The sequence below is a fragment of the Myotis davidii genome, unplaced genomic scaffold (genome assembly GCF_000327345.1).
Source record: "Myotis davidii unplaced genomic scaffold, ASM32734v1 scaffold19, whole genome shotgun sequence".
NCBI classification, from domain to species: Eukaryota; Metazoa; Chordata; class Mammalia; order Chiroptera; family Vespertilionidae; genus Myotis; species Myotis davidii.
Genome location: NW_006289854.1, coordinates 614662 through 627058, shown reverse-complemented (window position 1 = coordinate 627058; position 12397 = coordinate 614662). Strand labels below are relative to the sequence as shown.

The 12397-nt window shown below is 47.1% G+C and overlaps 1 protein-coding gene across 2 annotated transcripts in view; it reads left to right on the top strand.

Annotated features, from left to right (window-relative positions):
- AK7 (adenylate kinase 7) overlaps positions 1-12397 on the top strand; it is a 41928-nt gene that overhangs the window by 1347 nt on the left and 28184 nt on the right. For both annotated transcript variants that reach the window (XM_015563244.1, XM_006762710.2), the window contains exons 2-4: positions 3663-3851; positions 5663-5771; positions 11648-11742. In XM_015563244.1, the coding sequence (XP_015418730.1) occupies positions 3663-3851; positions 5663-5771; positions 11648-11742 (393 nt within the window). The remainder of the gene's footprint in view (positions 1-3662; positions 3852-5662; positions 5772-11647; positions 11743-12397) is intronic.

Sequence of the window (12397 nt, the reverse complement as noted above, 5' to 3'; positions counted from 1 at the left end):
GGGGTTGCGAGAGAGGGTCTGTCCCCGGCCTTTCTCTCAGCTCCTCGGGCTGCCGCGGTCCTGGCCATCCCTTGGCTTATAGGATCGTCACTCTGAACTCTGCCTCCATCTTTACCCAGTCTTCTCCCCTTGGTGTCTCTGTGGCCAAAGTTCCCTCTTCTGATAAGGACACCAGTCATTGGCTTAGAGCCCACCCTGACCTGGCATAAGTTCATTTAACCTGATTACATCTGTAAAGACCCTCTTTCCAACTATGGTCAGATTCACACGTTCCCAGTGGACAGGAATTTGTGGGGAAGGGGACACTGGTCTACCCAGCACATCATCTAAAGTTGATCAATCAAAAATATATAGACTTAGGTATATAATTTATATGTAGAAATAGTATGTCTTATACAGCACATCATTATCTATGATATACAATATATGTGATATTATATGTATTTATGTAATAGGTATTTCCTAGAAGAGACTGAAATCACATGATTAGAAAAGGGGGAGAGAAAGGAACAAAGACAAAACTAAAACAATACAATAACCAATTTTTTTTTAAGAAAAAAAGCATTAAGAAGGCAGAGGTAGTATGTACTTCTGTGTGTCTTTCAAAAAAATAGATATAGAAAAGATTGATTGATAGATTGATAGGTTGATAGATAGATATTCTATACACAGAAAATGTCTCAAAGAATGCACAAGCCACTTCACTAGTATCACCTCTTTGGAGGGGACTCATTCATGCCCACCTACACAATGGCAGGCAACAGAGAATATCACAATGAATACGACCAAAAAAAGGTTGTTGGCCTCATGGACCCTGTGTCTCCAAGAAGACAGACAATCACTAGTATTTAGAATAAACAGAATATTTCAATGTGTGATAAATACTCTGCAGGCCAGAGGACCTCCAACGTGGACTGGTGGGCGAGAGCAGCGGCTTCACACAGAGTGGCACCTGAATCTGGCCCAGGGCGAGGAGCAAGCCCCAGGAACTAGTTCTCAGAGGGCACGCCAAGGGCAACCCCCGGGATGGGAGTCAGGTTGGCCATCTCAGGGGACAGAGTGGCCAGGATGGGGCAGTGACCGGCAGCTCCAGGGCTGATTCATTGGTGCAGCAGACAGTGCCCAGGGCCCAGGAGGCTTTGGGGCCCAGGAGGCTTTGGGGCCCAGGAGACTTTGGGGCCCAGGAGACTTTGGGACCCACAAAAATGTTTCCATTTCTTTGAAAATCAGAAGGAAGCACTGAAATTTGAGGATCAAAGATTATGTTTGTCTTTATAGCAACACACACGTAAAGTCTAATTTTTAATGTTTTGTTTGTTTGTTTGTTTTTTCAAAATCCTTCAGCTCAGAAGTAGGAGAGTTAAAATTCAATCCCAGGTCTTCTCTGAATCCACAGCCTGAGTTCTTAAAAAATAAAAAAATAAATATATATATATATAAAAGGGAGGGAGAGGGAGAGGGAGAGAGAGAAACATCAATGAAGAGAACCTTCAATCGCCTGCCTCCTGCACGCCCCTTACTGGGGACCGAGTCTGCAATCCAGGCATGTGCCCTTGTCCGGAATTGAACCTGGGACCCTTCAGTCCGCAGGCCAACGCTTTATCCACTGAGCCAAACCGGCTAGGGCTTAATGTTTTTTATGGAGGAAAGGGCCCATGAAATGTGGCCCTGCCCGGCAACTAAACAGTGCCTCACACATGCTCAGCACCCCATCCATACTTGTTGCATAAATTAACGGAGAGTCAAGCTCAAAGGCCCAGATCACGCGGGGTCAGGCACGTGGTTTATATTCTCATCCCGTGAAGGCCTCTGGAGTATTTAAAAAGGGAGGTGACATGATTGAGATGAGAAGGGGGAGAGAAGGAAGAGAATGTAACTTTTTACTTTATTTCGTTTTGATCCCTGATTTTTTTTGAACAGTGTATCTGCAGAATAAAACTTTTAGTTTGTAGAGGTATCTTTGCAAAAGCTTATCAATAACAGAATTTTCTGGCTTTTCCTTCACTAACTAGGACCTCTTTCTCCAATGCCAAGTAATTGCTGTTAATTACTATTAACCTAAAAATGAAAAGCTGAGTAAAAGGCAATAAGTGTCTATTTGAGATACAAAAAAAAGTAGCTGTTCAGGAATCACAGATTCTGGGAGAAGCCCAGGTAGTGTTCTAATTAGGGGGGTGAAGGCAAAGGGATTTTATGAGAAAAGGAAGGGAAATAATTACATGAATAGAAGGAGGAAAGAATTTCTGTTGGGGTTAAGAAGTCAAGGGAAGGCCCAGCTAGTCTGGCTCAGTATGGATCATTGACCTATGAACCAGAAGGTCATGGTTCAATTCCCAGTCAGGGCACATGCCTGGTTTCGGGCTCAATCCCCAGTAGGGGGCATGCAGGAGGCAGCCAATCAATGATTCTCTCTCGTCATTGATGTTTCTCTCTCTCTCTCCCTCTCCCTTTTTTTCTAAAACCAATTATATATGGGGGTAGGGAGGATGGTTGGGGAGACCAAAGAGAATATTTATGGGAAAAGCTTTATCCCCATCCAATATACTGATTCAAGAAACACTGAGTATTCAGCAAAAGTGATACCCATAAGTCACACGTAGTTATGATATAACTAGAAGCCTGGTGCACGAAAGAGGGGATCCCTCAGCCCGGCCTGTGCCCTCTTGCAGTCTGGGACCCCTCGGAGAATGTCCAACTGCTGGCTTAGGCCTGACATCCCTTTTGCAATTTGGGACTCTTGCAGTCTGGGACCCCTCACTCCTTACCACCCACCTGAGGCAGAGGTGGGAGAGGCTCCCACCACCGTTGCTGTGCTCGCCAGCCGTGAGCCTGGCTTCTGGCTGAATGGCACTCCCCCTGTGGGAGCACACTGACCACCAGGGGCAGCTCCTGCGCTGAACGTCTTCCCCCTGGTGGTCAGTGCACGTCATAGCAACCGGTCGTTCCGCCATTCGATCAATTTGCATATTATGCTTTTATTATATAGGGTTTTTAAAAATATATTTTTAATTGATTTTTATAGAGAGGAAGAGAGAGGGATAGAGAGTTAAAAACATCGATGAGAGAGAAACATCTATCAGCTGCCTCCTGCACACCCCCTTCTGACGATGTGCCTGCAACCAAGGTACATGCCCTTGACTGGAATCGAACCTGGGACCCTTCAGTCCACAGGCCAACGCTCTATCCACTGAGCCAAACTGGTTAGGGCAGGATTTTTTAAAGTCAAGGAAAGAGCTTCTAGACATTCAAATAAGCTAAGTTATTCTTTAGCCATACATGGTGATGCTCATTCTACAGAATTTATTTCAGCCCTGGCTGGTTTGGCTCAGTGGATAGAGTGTTGGCCTGTGGACTGAAGGGTCCTGGGTTTGATTCCGGTCAAGGGCACATGCCCGGGTTGCTGGGCTCAATCCCCAGTGGGAAGAGGGGGGAGGATGTGTAGGAGGCAGCCGATCAATGATTCTCTCTCATCGTTGATATTTTTGTTTCTCTCTTCCTCTCCCTTCTTCTCTGATATCAATAAAAATAAATTTTTTAAAAAAATGCATTTCATTTTCATGTGTGGCACCTCTAGCAACCCTAATGAAAGGCAGGTTCTTAGAATCATCATTCATTGACCCCAAGGTGTTCTTAGTATTGGGGAACTCGCTCTTGTCTTGCAGTTTCTATCGAACTGTGTGGTCGGGGCTTCCCTTGAAGAAATGACAGAAGAAGAAGAAGAGGATGACGAGAGTAAGTCGGGTATACCAGATGCCTCCTCATCCAAACTGAAGGAGGGCACGTTCCAGATCGTGGGCACGCTTTCCACATCCGGAAAACCCTCGCCCGACTTTGCCCTGGAGACGTACTCCGTAAGTCCTAGTGGTGTCTGCTGAGAGCAGACAAAGGGAAGTGTCACCTACCCCCTCCACAAGCCCTCCCTTACAACCTGTCCTTGCTCTGCTTCTCATTCCCCACCTTCTGCACATGTGTGGGGCTTGGGAAAGTGAGGGGCAAGGTGTGGGCTGGCCTTTGTCCTAAAAAGGAAATGAACCACCATTGTTGAGCCTTTATTTTTTTTTAAAATATATTTTATTGATTTTTTTACAGAGAGAAAGGGAGAGGAATAGAGAGTTAGAAACATTGATGAGAGAGAAACATCAATTCAGCGGCCTCCTGCACACTCCCTACTGAGGATGTGCCGCAACCAAGGTATATGCCCTTGACTTGCCCACCCTTGCTCTATTCACTGAGACAAACCAGTTAGGGCTGTGGAGACTTCAAAGAATTTAAATTAGCCCTAGCCAATTTGGCTCAGTGGATAGAGCGTCAGCCTGTGGACTGAAGGGTCCTGGGTTCGATTCCAGCCAAGGGCACATGCCTGGGTTGTGGGCTCAATCCTCAGTACGGGGCGTACAGGAGGCAGCCGATCAATGTTGGGTTTCTATCTCTCTCTTCCTCTCCCTTCCTCTCTGAAATCAATACAAATATATTTTAAAAAATAAGAATTTAAATTAGACATTCCTGGAAGTATGAGTCTCATTTGGATTTCCAGGCTCCTCCCATTCTCTCTATATACTGTATTTAAATTGTACTCCACCCTGCATGACCCCAACACAGCCCTGGGCCACGGTGGGCGCTATCTGCAAAGGGAAATCTCCTTTGGAATAACGTGCCATTATATTGCTGTCTCACTGAGAAACACTGCTGCCTCCACGTGGCAAATGCAAGTGCTGGTTTGGAAATGCATGGTCCTCGTGTGGTTATCTTAACACCCACTCTCACTGTCGCTCTACTCGGAAATGTTCTATGTGTGGGCATCCACACAGGGAGGAATAGCTAGTTAAAACACCATGATCACCCTGGCCCGTGTGGCTCAGTTGGTTGAGCATCGTCCTCTGCACCAAAAGGTAACTGGTTCGATTCCCGGTCAAGACACATGCCCAGGATGCAGGTTTCTAGTCAGGGTGTATATGGAAAGCAACTGATCTCTCTCACATCAGTCTCCCTCTCTCTCTCTCTTTTCTTCTTCTCCTCCTCCTCCTCCTCCTGCTCCCCCGCCCCTCCTCCTCCTCCTCTTCTTCCTCTTTTTCTAAAAATCAATTAAAAAACGTTAAAAAAACCAAACACGATGATCACCCCAGTTACTTTTGTCTAATCTAAGAACTTTATATTTCTAACCATTAAAAGTTTCTGCATTTTTAGAATATTCCCAACAGTCAACTGTAATAAGATACCTTCCATCTAGAAAGAGAACGGATTGGTTCCATCTCGAGGATGCTGAAACAATCCCCATAAATCACTCATCAGCACTTCTGAGTGACTCAAGATATATAATCGCTCAAATAATCTTGCAGGGAGTCTGAGTGAATTTTGAATGCCTCCCCCTGTTTTTTCCCCAGTGTGTCTAATTCTTCCCTTCTGAATTGGGGTGTAAATAGCATACCTAATCATCATGCAACTTTTTAATCATCTGTTCCCAGCTATTTCCGTAAGTGTCTTTGTTATTTGAAAACCACCCACAGCAGAGAGCCAAAATTTCATTTCAAAAGGAATCCTCCTGCAAATATTTTCAGTGGGATTCTTCCATGCAGGGTATCTCATTGGGAAACTGTTATTCCATCTACATATCACCAATCCTTCCTCAGCTTCTTGAACAAATGACTGTCGGTTCTCTTCCCAGGACATTTCTCGAGAAGAACTTCTCATGCGCCTGCTGGAGTGCGATGTCATTATTTACAACATCACTGAGAGCCCGAAGCAAGCGGAGGAAGCCCTCTGGGCAGTGTCCGGTCAGTGAGGGGAGCCTTTTATCTCTGGGGACACCCCTTGGGTGTAATTTACTGAAGAATCATTTAAGAGTCATCAAATTAGGACCATTAGAAGCGAGACTTACTAAACCCAAAATGAAATCAGGCTAATGGATATGCCTGTGATAAACGAAGACATCTTAAAATGTTTAAGAGTTTATTCGAGCAAAAATCAATTCAAATTAGGTAGTGCCAACCTGGAAGCGGGTAAGAGTGCTCCGTCCACAGGAGCTGGGGGAAGGCTTGTCTAGAGAAAAGCAGGAAAAAAACAAAGGAAGTACTTGATTGGCTATAGCTGAAGCCTTTACCTTATGTGGAAGAGCCTAGTGGGCTGTGATTGGTTGTCCTTACATTTTTTTATTTCTCTTTTTAATTGATTTTTTTGAGAAAGAGAGAAATATTATTTTACTGTTCCACTTATTTATGCCTTCACTGGTGCCCGGACCAGGGACCAAGCCCACAACCTTGGCATATCGGGATGACGCTCTCACCAACTGAGCTACCAGCCAGGGCTTGAGTTCTTAACCTGGAGGCAGTTACTGGCTTCATTGTGGGTTTGCTGACGTAGGCTGTGAAGGTCTCTGAACCACCTCCGTCTAATGGGCCTCCTAGTTTAATTATGTTAACAAAATATTCTATCCCAAGGCACAGGATATTCTTTATCACTGAAAGAAAGGAAACAGCCCTAGACGGTTTGGCTCAGTGGATAGAGCGTCGGCCTGCGGCCCCAAGGGTCCTGGGTTCAATTCCAGTCAAGCGCACATCCCTCAGTTGCAGGCTCCTCCCTGTTCTGGGCTCTAGGGGGGCACGTGCAGGAGGCAACCAATTGATGTGTTTCTCTCACATCTTTTTTCGGGCACAGCCCCTGTGTGGCCGGGGGGGGGGGCGTGCAGGAGGCCGCTGGTTGATGTTTCTCTGTCATCGATGTTTCTAACTCTATCCCTCTCCCTTCTTCTCTGTAAAAAAATCAATAAACTATATTTAAAAAAAGAAAAAGAAAGGAAACATTAACTTCCTAAACGTGGCCTTGACTCATTCTGCAGGCACTGCTCAAGGAGGTGCGGTTGACTGTAATGGGCAGGTACATAACAAATAAGGAAAAGATTGTACCTACCAGGCCCTTGGAGGCCTAAAGAGTGCGAAGGAACACACGAGAAACTTGACCGCGGGGTAGAGAATGGCACATTCACCGGAAAGGCATCACGGGAGGTGACTTTGAGAGGAGAGGAAGTATTTCTAACTGTGAGGGTTTGATTCAGGCCAACAAATGCCCCCAGATGGCAAGAGGTAGGGGGGCTGTGGGGAATGCTTGCAGCTTTTATTTATTTAATTACTTATTTATTTATGTAATATTTTTATTGATTTCAGAGAGGAAAGGAGAGGGAGATAGAGATAGAAACCTCAATGGTGAGAGAGAATCATTGATCGGCTGCCTCCTGCACGCCCCCCTACTGGGGATCGAGCCCGCAACCTGAGCATGTGCCCTTGACTGGAATCAAACCCTGGACCCTCCAGTCCACAGTCCGACGCTGTATCCACTGAGCCAAACCAGCTAGGGCTGCTTGCAGCTTTTAAAATGCTCTGGGAAAGTGATGAGCTCTAGGACCCTCAAGGCTAGAAGGAAGAGGTGCTGTTTAGCAATTTGGTGCGTTGTCATTTATCTCCTCACTAAGTCAGGGGCAAAGAAGGAAGCAGACCAGCTTATCTGAATCGTTGTTCTAGCCTGGGGCAGCCAAAAAGACACAAAACACCTGACTTTCCAATGCTGTTTGCACCTCATTATCTTTGCTTTAGACTGTTCAGATCAGTGGTCAGCGAACTCTTTCTGTGAAGGGCCAGATTGTAAACATTTTTGGCTTTTCGAGCCAACTACTCCGCCATCATCGCCAGAACAGAGCATAAACGACATGTAAATGAATGGTCTGGTTCCAATTAAATTTTATTTTATTTTTCGTAGTTTTTATTGAGTTCAGAGAGGAAGGGAGAGAGAGAGAGAGAGAGAGAGAAACATCAATGATGAGAGATCAGCTGCCTCCTGCACGCCCCCACTGGGGATCGAGCCCACACCGGGGCATATGCCCCTCCCCACCACTACCACTGGGAATCGAAGGCGACCTCCTAGTTCATAGGTCAATGTTCAAACACTGAGCCATGCCAGTTGGGCAATAAAATCTTGTTTTAAAAGCAGGCAGTACTTTTGCCAACTCCTGATAATATCAACAGCAAAGCCACACGTTGGCTTAAAGGAAAGAAATGGAACAGAGCCTCAGGAATGCGTCTGCCTATTCGGGGAAATCGCGATGAAATAGTGCTTCCGTGGGCGGGTGGGATTCCTCGGGAGCAGAACATGATTGATTTCCCTCCTCTTTGTAACTCTGGGCCTAAGTTTCATTCAATGCGATACAAATCAAAAACGCGAACATTGTGCCATCTTTAGGAACAGAGCTTTTCGGAAGCCTGCTGTGGGCATTTCCTCCCTTGGCAAATACGTACAGATGATGGATAATGGCACCTCCTGAAATAATTGCACCGCCTACAGTAGCAATCAGACATAATGTTTGTCGAGTTCCTATTTTGTGCCAGGCTTTGGAAATTGATTTTTCTATGTAATGAATCCTTGCAATTTTCTTAAAATTTTTAATGCTTTGTGTTTTTGGGTTTTTTTTCTGAAGTTAAACCAGGACAGGGTTTGAAAATTAAAAAGCACAGTCCTGGCCTGGTTGCTCAGTGGTTTGAGCATCACCCTGACATGCCGGGGTGCGAGTTCCATGCCGGGGTGCGGGTTCCATGCCGGGGTGTGGGTTCCATGCCGGGGTGTGGGTTCCATGCCGGGGTGCGGGTTCCATGCCAGGGTGCGGGTTCCATGCCGGGTCAGGGCACCTACAAGGACCAGCCAATGAGTGCATATGTGGGTGGAGCAACAAATCAAGATTTCTCTCTCTCTTTTCCTTTCTCTCTCTAAAATCAATAAATAATCTTTTAAAAGACACGGGAAATTAAAAGGCGCAGGAAGGCTTAGAATAAAGAGCAACAATTCCCCGCATTTTCTTCCCATCCCATCCCTACTCCCTAAAAGGAACCTCCTTTAACCTCTTGTTCCTTTCAATACATGAAAATGCCTGCACTGATGTCCTTTGATTGTGAATTTCAGACACTGACTGCTGACTTCCTGCTATGACAGGGACCTTCAGCCCCTCATAGGACTCCCCAACCAGTGCGAATATAGTTGGTTCTCAAACATTTTTTAAATATATTTTATTGAATTTTTACAGAGAGGAAGGGAGAGGGATAGAGAGTTAGAAACATCGATGAGAGAGAAACATTGATCAGCTGCCTCCTGCACACTCCCTACTGGGGATGTGCCCACAACCAAGGTACATGCCCTTGATCGGAATCGAACCTGGGACCCTTGAGTCCGCAGGCCGACACTCTATCCACTGAGCCAAACAGGTTAGGGCGGTTCTCAAACTTTGATCACAGCATTTCCTTTCATGGGTGTTCAAGTGCAGGGTATGTTTTACTGACCCCTTCTTCATTCTGATGAGTTTTATATAAGTAAGAAAATATTACCTCTCTATTGGGTGGAAAGGTGGTGGCAGTATTACCTCATTTTTGAGATATAGAGTGGTTGTGTCTACAAGGAATTATAGTCAGAGGCCCTTGGCCTGCCTTCAGGGTCACCTGGGAGCAGGGGGTAGGTGGGGCTGTGGAGAAGGGGAGGTGGGGGTGGGACTTTGTCAGTTTACCTGAGGCACATTCTTAGATTTGGGGGTTTTGTTTCATTTTGGTTTTGCAATGGATATGTATTACTTCTTAATACTGTTTTATTAAATGACTAGAGGCCCGGTGCATGAATTCATGCAAAGGTGGGGTCCCTCGATCTGGCCAGCAATCAAGGCCTATGGGGGGGCGGGGCTGGCTAGCAGCGGGGAGGGATCTCAGGAAGTTGGCCAGCCCAGGGAGGGGGGTAGGGGCCGAGGGAGGTGGGCGTGCCAGCCCCCCACACTCCCTGATCAGGGCCCGGGGGGGAGGGACTGTGGGAGGTTGGCTGTGGGAGTGCACTGACCACCTGCATTTGAGCATCTGCCTCCTGGTGGTCAGTGTGCATCATAGCGATTGGTCAACCGGTTATTCCGGTTATTCCAGTCATTCGGTCCTAATGGTCACTTAGGCTTGTATATATATAGATGTGAACATTTTAATATAAAAGAATTCTCCCACCTCACCTTTCAGATACTATCAAAGAAAGGTAAAAGGACATAGGAGAAAGGAAAACAGTATTAGAAATGAGAGAAAACATTTGCGCATGTGGGTGAAATGTGCTTGTCCACAGCAAACAAGCAGATCATTTTGACCCATTAAGATGATAAATCCAGGCGACAGCCCAGTTAGAGCAGCTCTGAGGTGCCAGCATCCACAAAGTAGGCCAGACGAAACCACCAGAGAGAGAGGCTGAGAGAGCAAACGGAAGAGGCCGTCTTTGTTAATAGAATCAAGACAGGAGCTGAAATTAACACCCGAGTGGGATTAACATGCGGACATGGTGCTCCTAGATTTAATCCCAGGATACTTTCTTATTATGTCGAACCCACCCATTTAGTAGATTCAGGATGTGGGCAGTTCCTTGTTTTGCTTGTTGTTTAAGGAATCGGCTCGTGAGACTACACTATGAGTAACTGTGTCACTTAGGTCCTCTGACAATTTAACCAGCCTTCACTTTAGGTTTCTTTTTCTGGGATTTTACACACCATCAAAAACATTTTAGTGGAATCGCATGTGAAAAGTATCCAAGGAGAGTCGGTGCTTAGATGTGCAAGGGGGAGCCCACCGTGTCCTAAATCCCCATCCCACACCCCCCACACCACCCCCAGCACCCCCGGGCACGGCGTGCTCCCCCACCCAGGGGAGTGGGAAGGGGTCACACCCCAAATTACTTCCTTCCACAAGGGCTTAGGCTACATCGGGATGCTCTATGTGAGTTCCCACAAGGGCCTTCCTTTCTGCTTTGGGGTGCCCACAGCCCCCATCCCCAACCTTGCTGGGGCCTCCCGCTCCCTCCCCTCGCAGCTGGGCCTATCACCTAGAGCAGTGGTTCTCAACCTTCCTAATGCCGCGACCCTTTAATACAGTTCCTCATGTTGTGGTGACCGCCGACCATAAAATTATTTTCGTTTCTACTTCATAACTGTAATTTGCTACTGTGATGAATCGTCATGTAAATATCTGATATGCAGGATGTATTTTCATTGTTACAAATTGAACATAATGAAAGCATAGTGATTAATCACAAAAACAATATGTAATTATATATGTGTTTTCTGATGGTCTTAGGCGACCCCTGTGAAAGGGTTGTTTGACCCCCGAAGGGGTCGACCCACAGGTTGAGAACCGCTGGCCTAGAGAGAGAGCACAGGCCTTGCAGCCAGGGGGCCTGGGCTGGGCTCTCAGCCCCACCCCTTCCTCCCATGATCCTGGGCACACGGGACCTCCGTTCCCTTCCCTGTAGAGCAGAGGTCAGGGTAGTACCTATTTCATATGGTGAGCGTTTCATGAAGCCCATGAGTCGTGCCCGTCCACATCTGCCATGACTGTCTCCATCACTGCCCGCCTACCAGGTGAGGGCACACACCTGCAGGCTCAGGGAGGGAGGGAGCGCAGGTTCTCCACTGGGTGCAGAGGAGGTCAGGGGGCTGGAGGGAGAACGCCAATGACGGACACACAGCCCAGCGTCGGAGGGGACGCCACCCTGGCGTTAAGTTGGAAAAAGGAGTCGCTTCCAGTCCCACTAACAGTACACGTGGCTTCGAAAGTGCACACGTTGTGTGGATCCAAGTAACGCTGGCTCTTTGGCCCCACAGCACTGAATGAGGAAGTCAGCCACTTTGAGAAGCGAAAGGTGTTTATTTTAGTTTCCACGGTGATGACCTGGGCGCGATCCAAACCCCTGGACCCTGTAAGTAGTCTGTCTCCTTCTTCCATGGCTTCCGTTCCCCTCTGAGGGGGCTTCGCCCCTCCTTCGGGTCCCGATCAGCTCCCAGGCTTACATCCTAGTGTTTCATTCAATCCCCTTTCCACTTTGGCCAGATCCCGTCTCAGAGCTGCAGGTCTGAGGTCACGGGCCTGACTATGAACCAGTCACTGTGGCCAGGGGAATGCAGAGCCCTGATTAGTCAGACCTGGGATCACATACCCACTTCTAGAGGGATGATCTGCCCCATAAACTGGATGGGCTGAAGGTGGAGAAGAGGTGGGGCGATGGCACCGGTATTAGCTGTTAGCGCCTGCGTCTTGGCATGCCCCCTTCCTCTCCCTGAGGTTTCAGTTTGCATTTCCCTAATGGCTCACGATTCTTTGAAGCTCAGGATTATTAAGGTGCCATTTACATACCGTGAAATTGGCCCTCTTTACTGTGTAGGCCTAATGTGAGCACATACAGTTGTGTAGCCACAACAATCAGCTACAGGACATTTCCCTCATCCCCTAAGATTCCCGACCTCACACCACACAGCTCTCAGGGCCGTGTAACGGGTGCCTGTCATCGCCTACTCCAACTCGTCTCCAAAGAACAGCCTAAGTAGCCTTGTTCTGAATACAAACCATGTGATAGT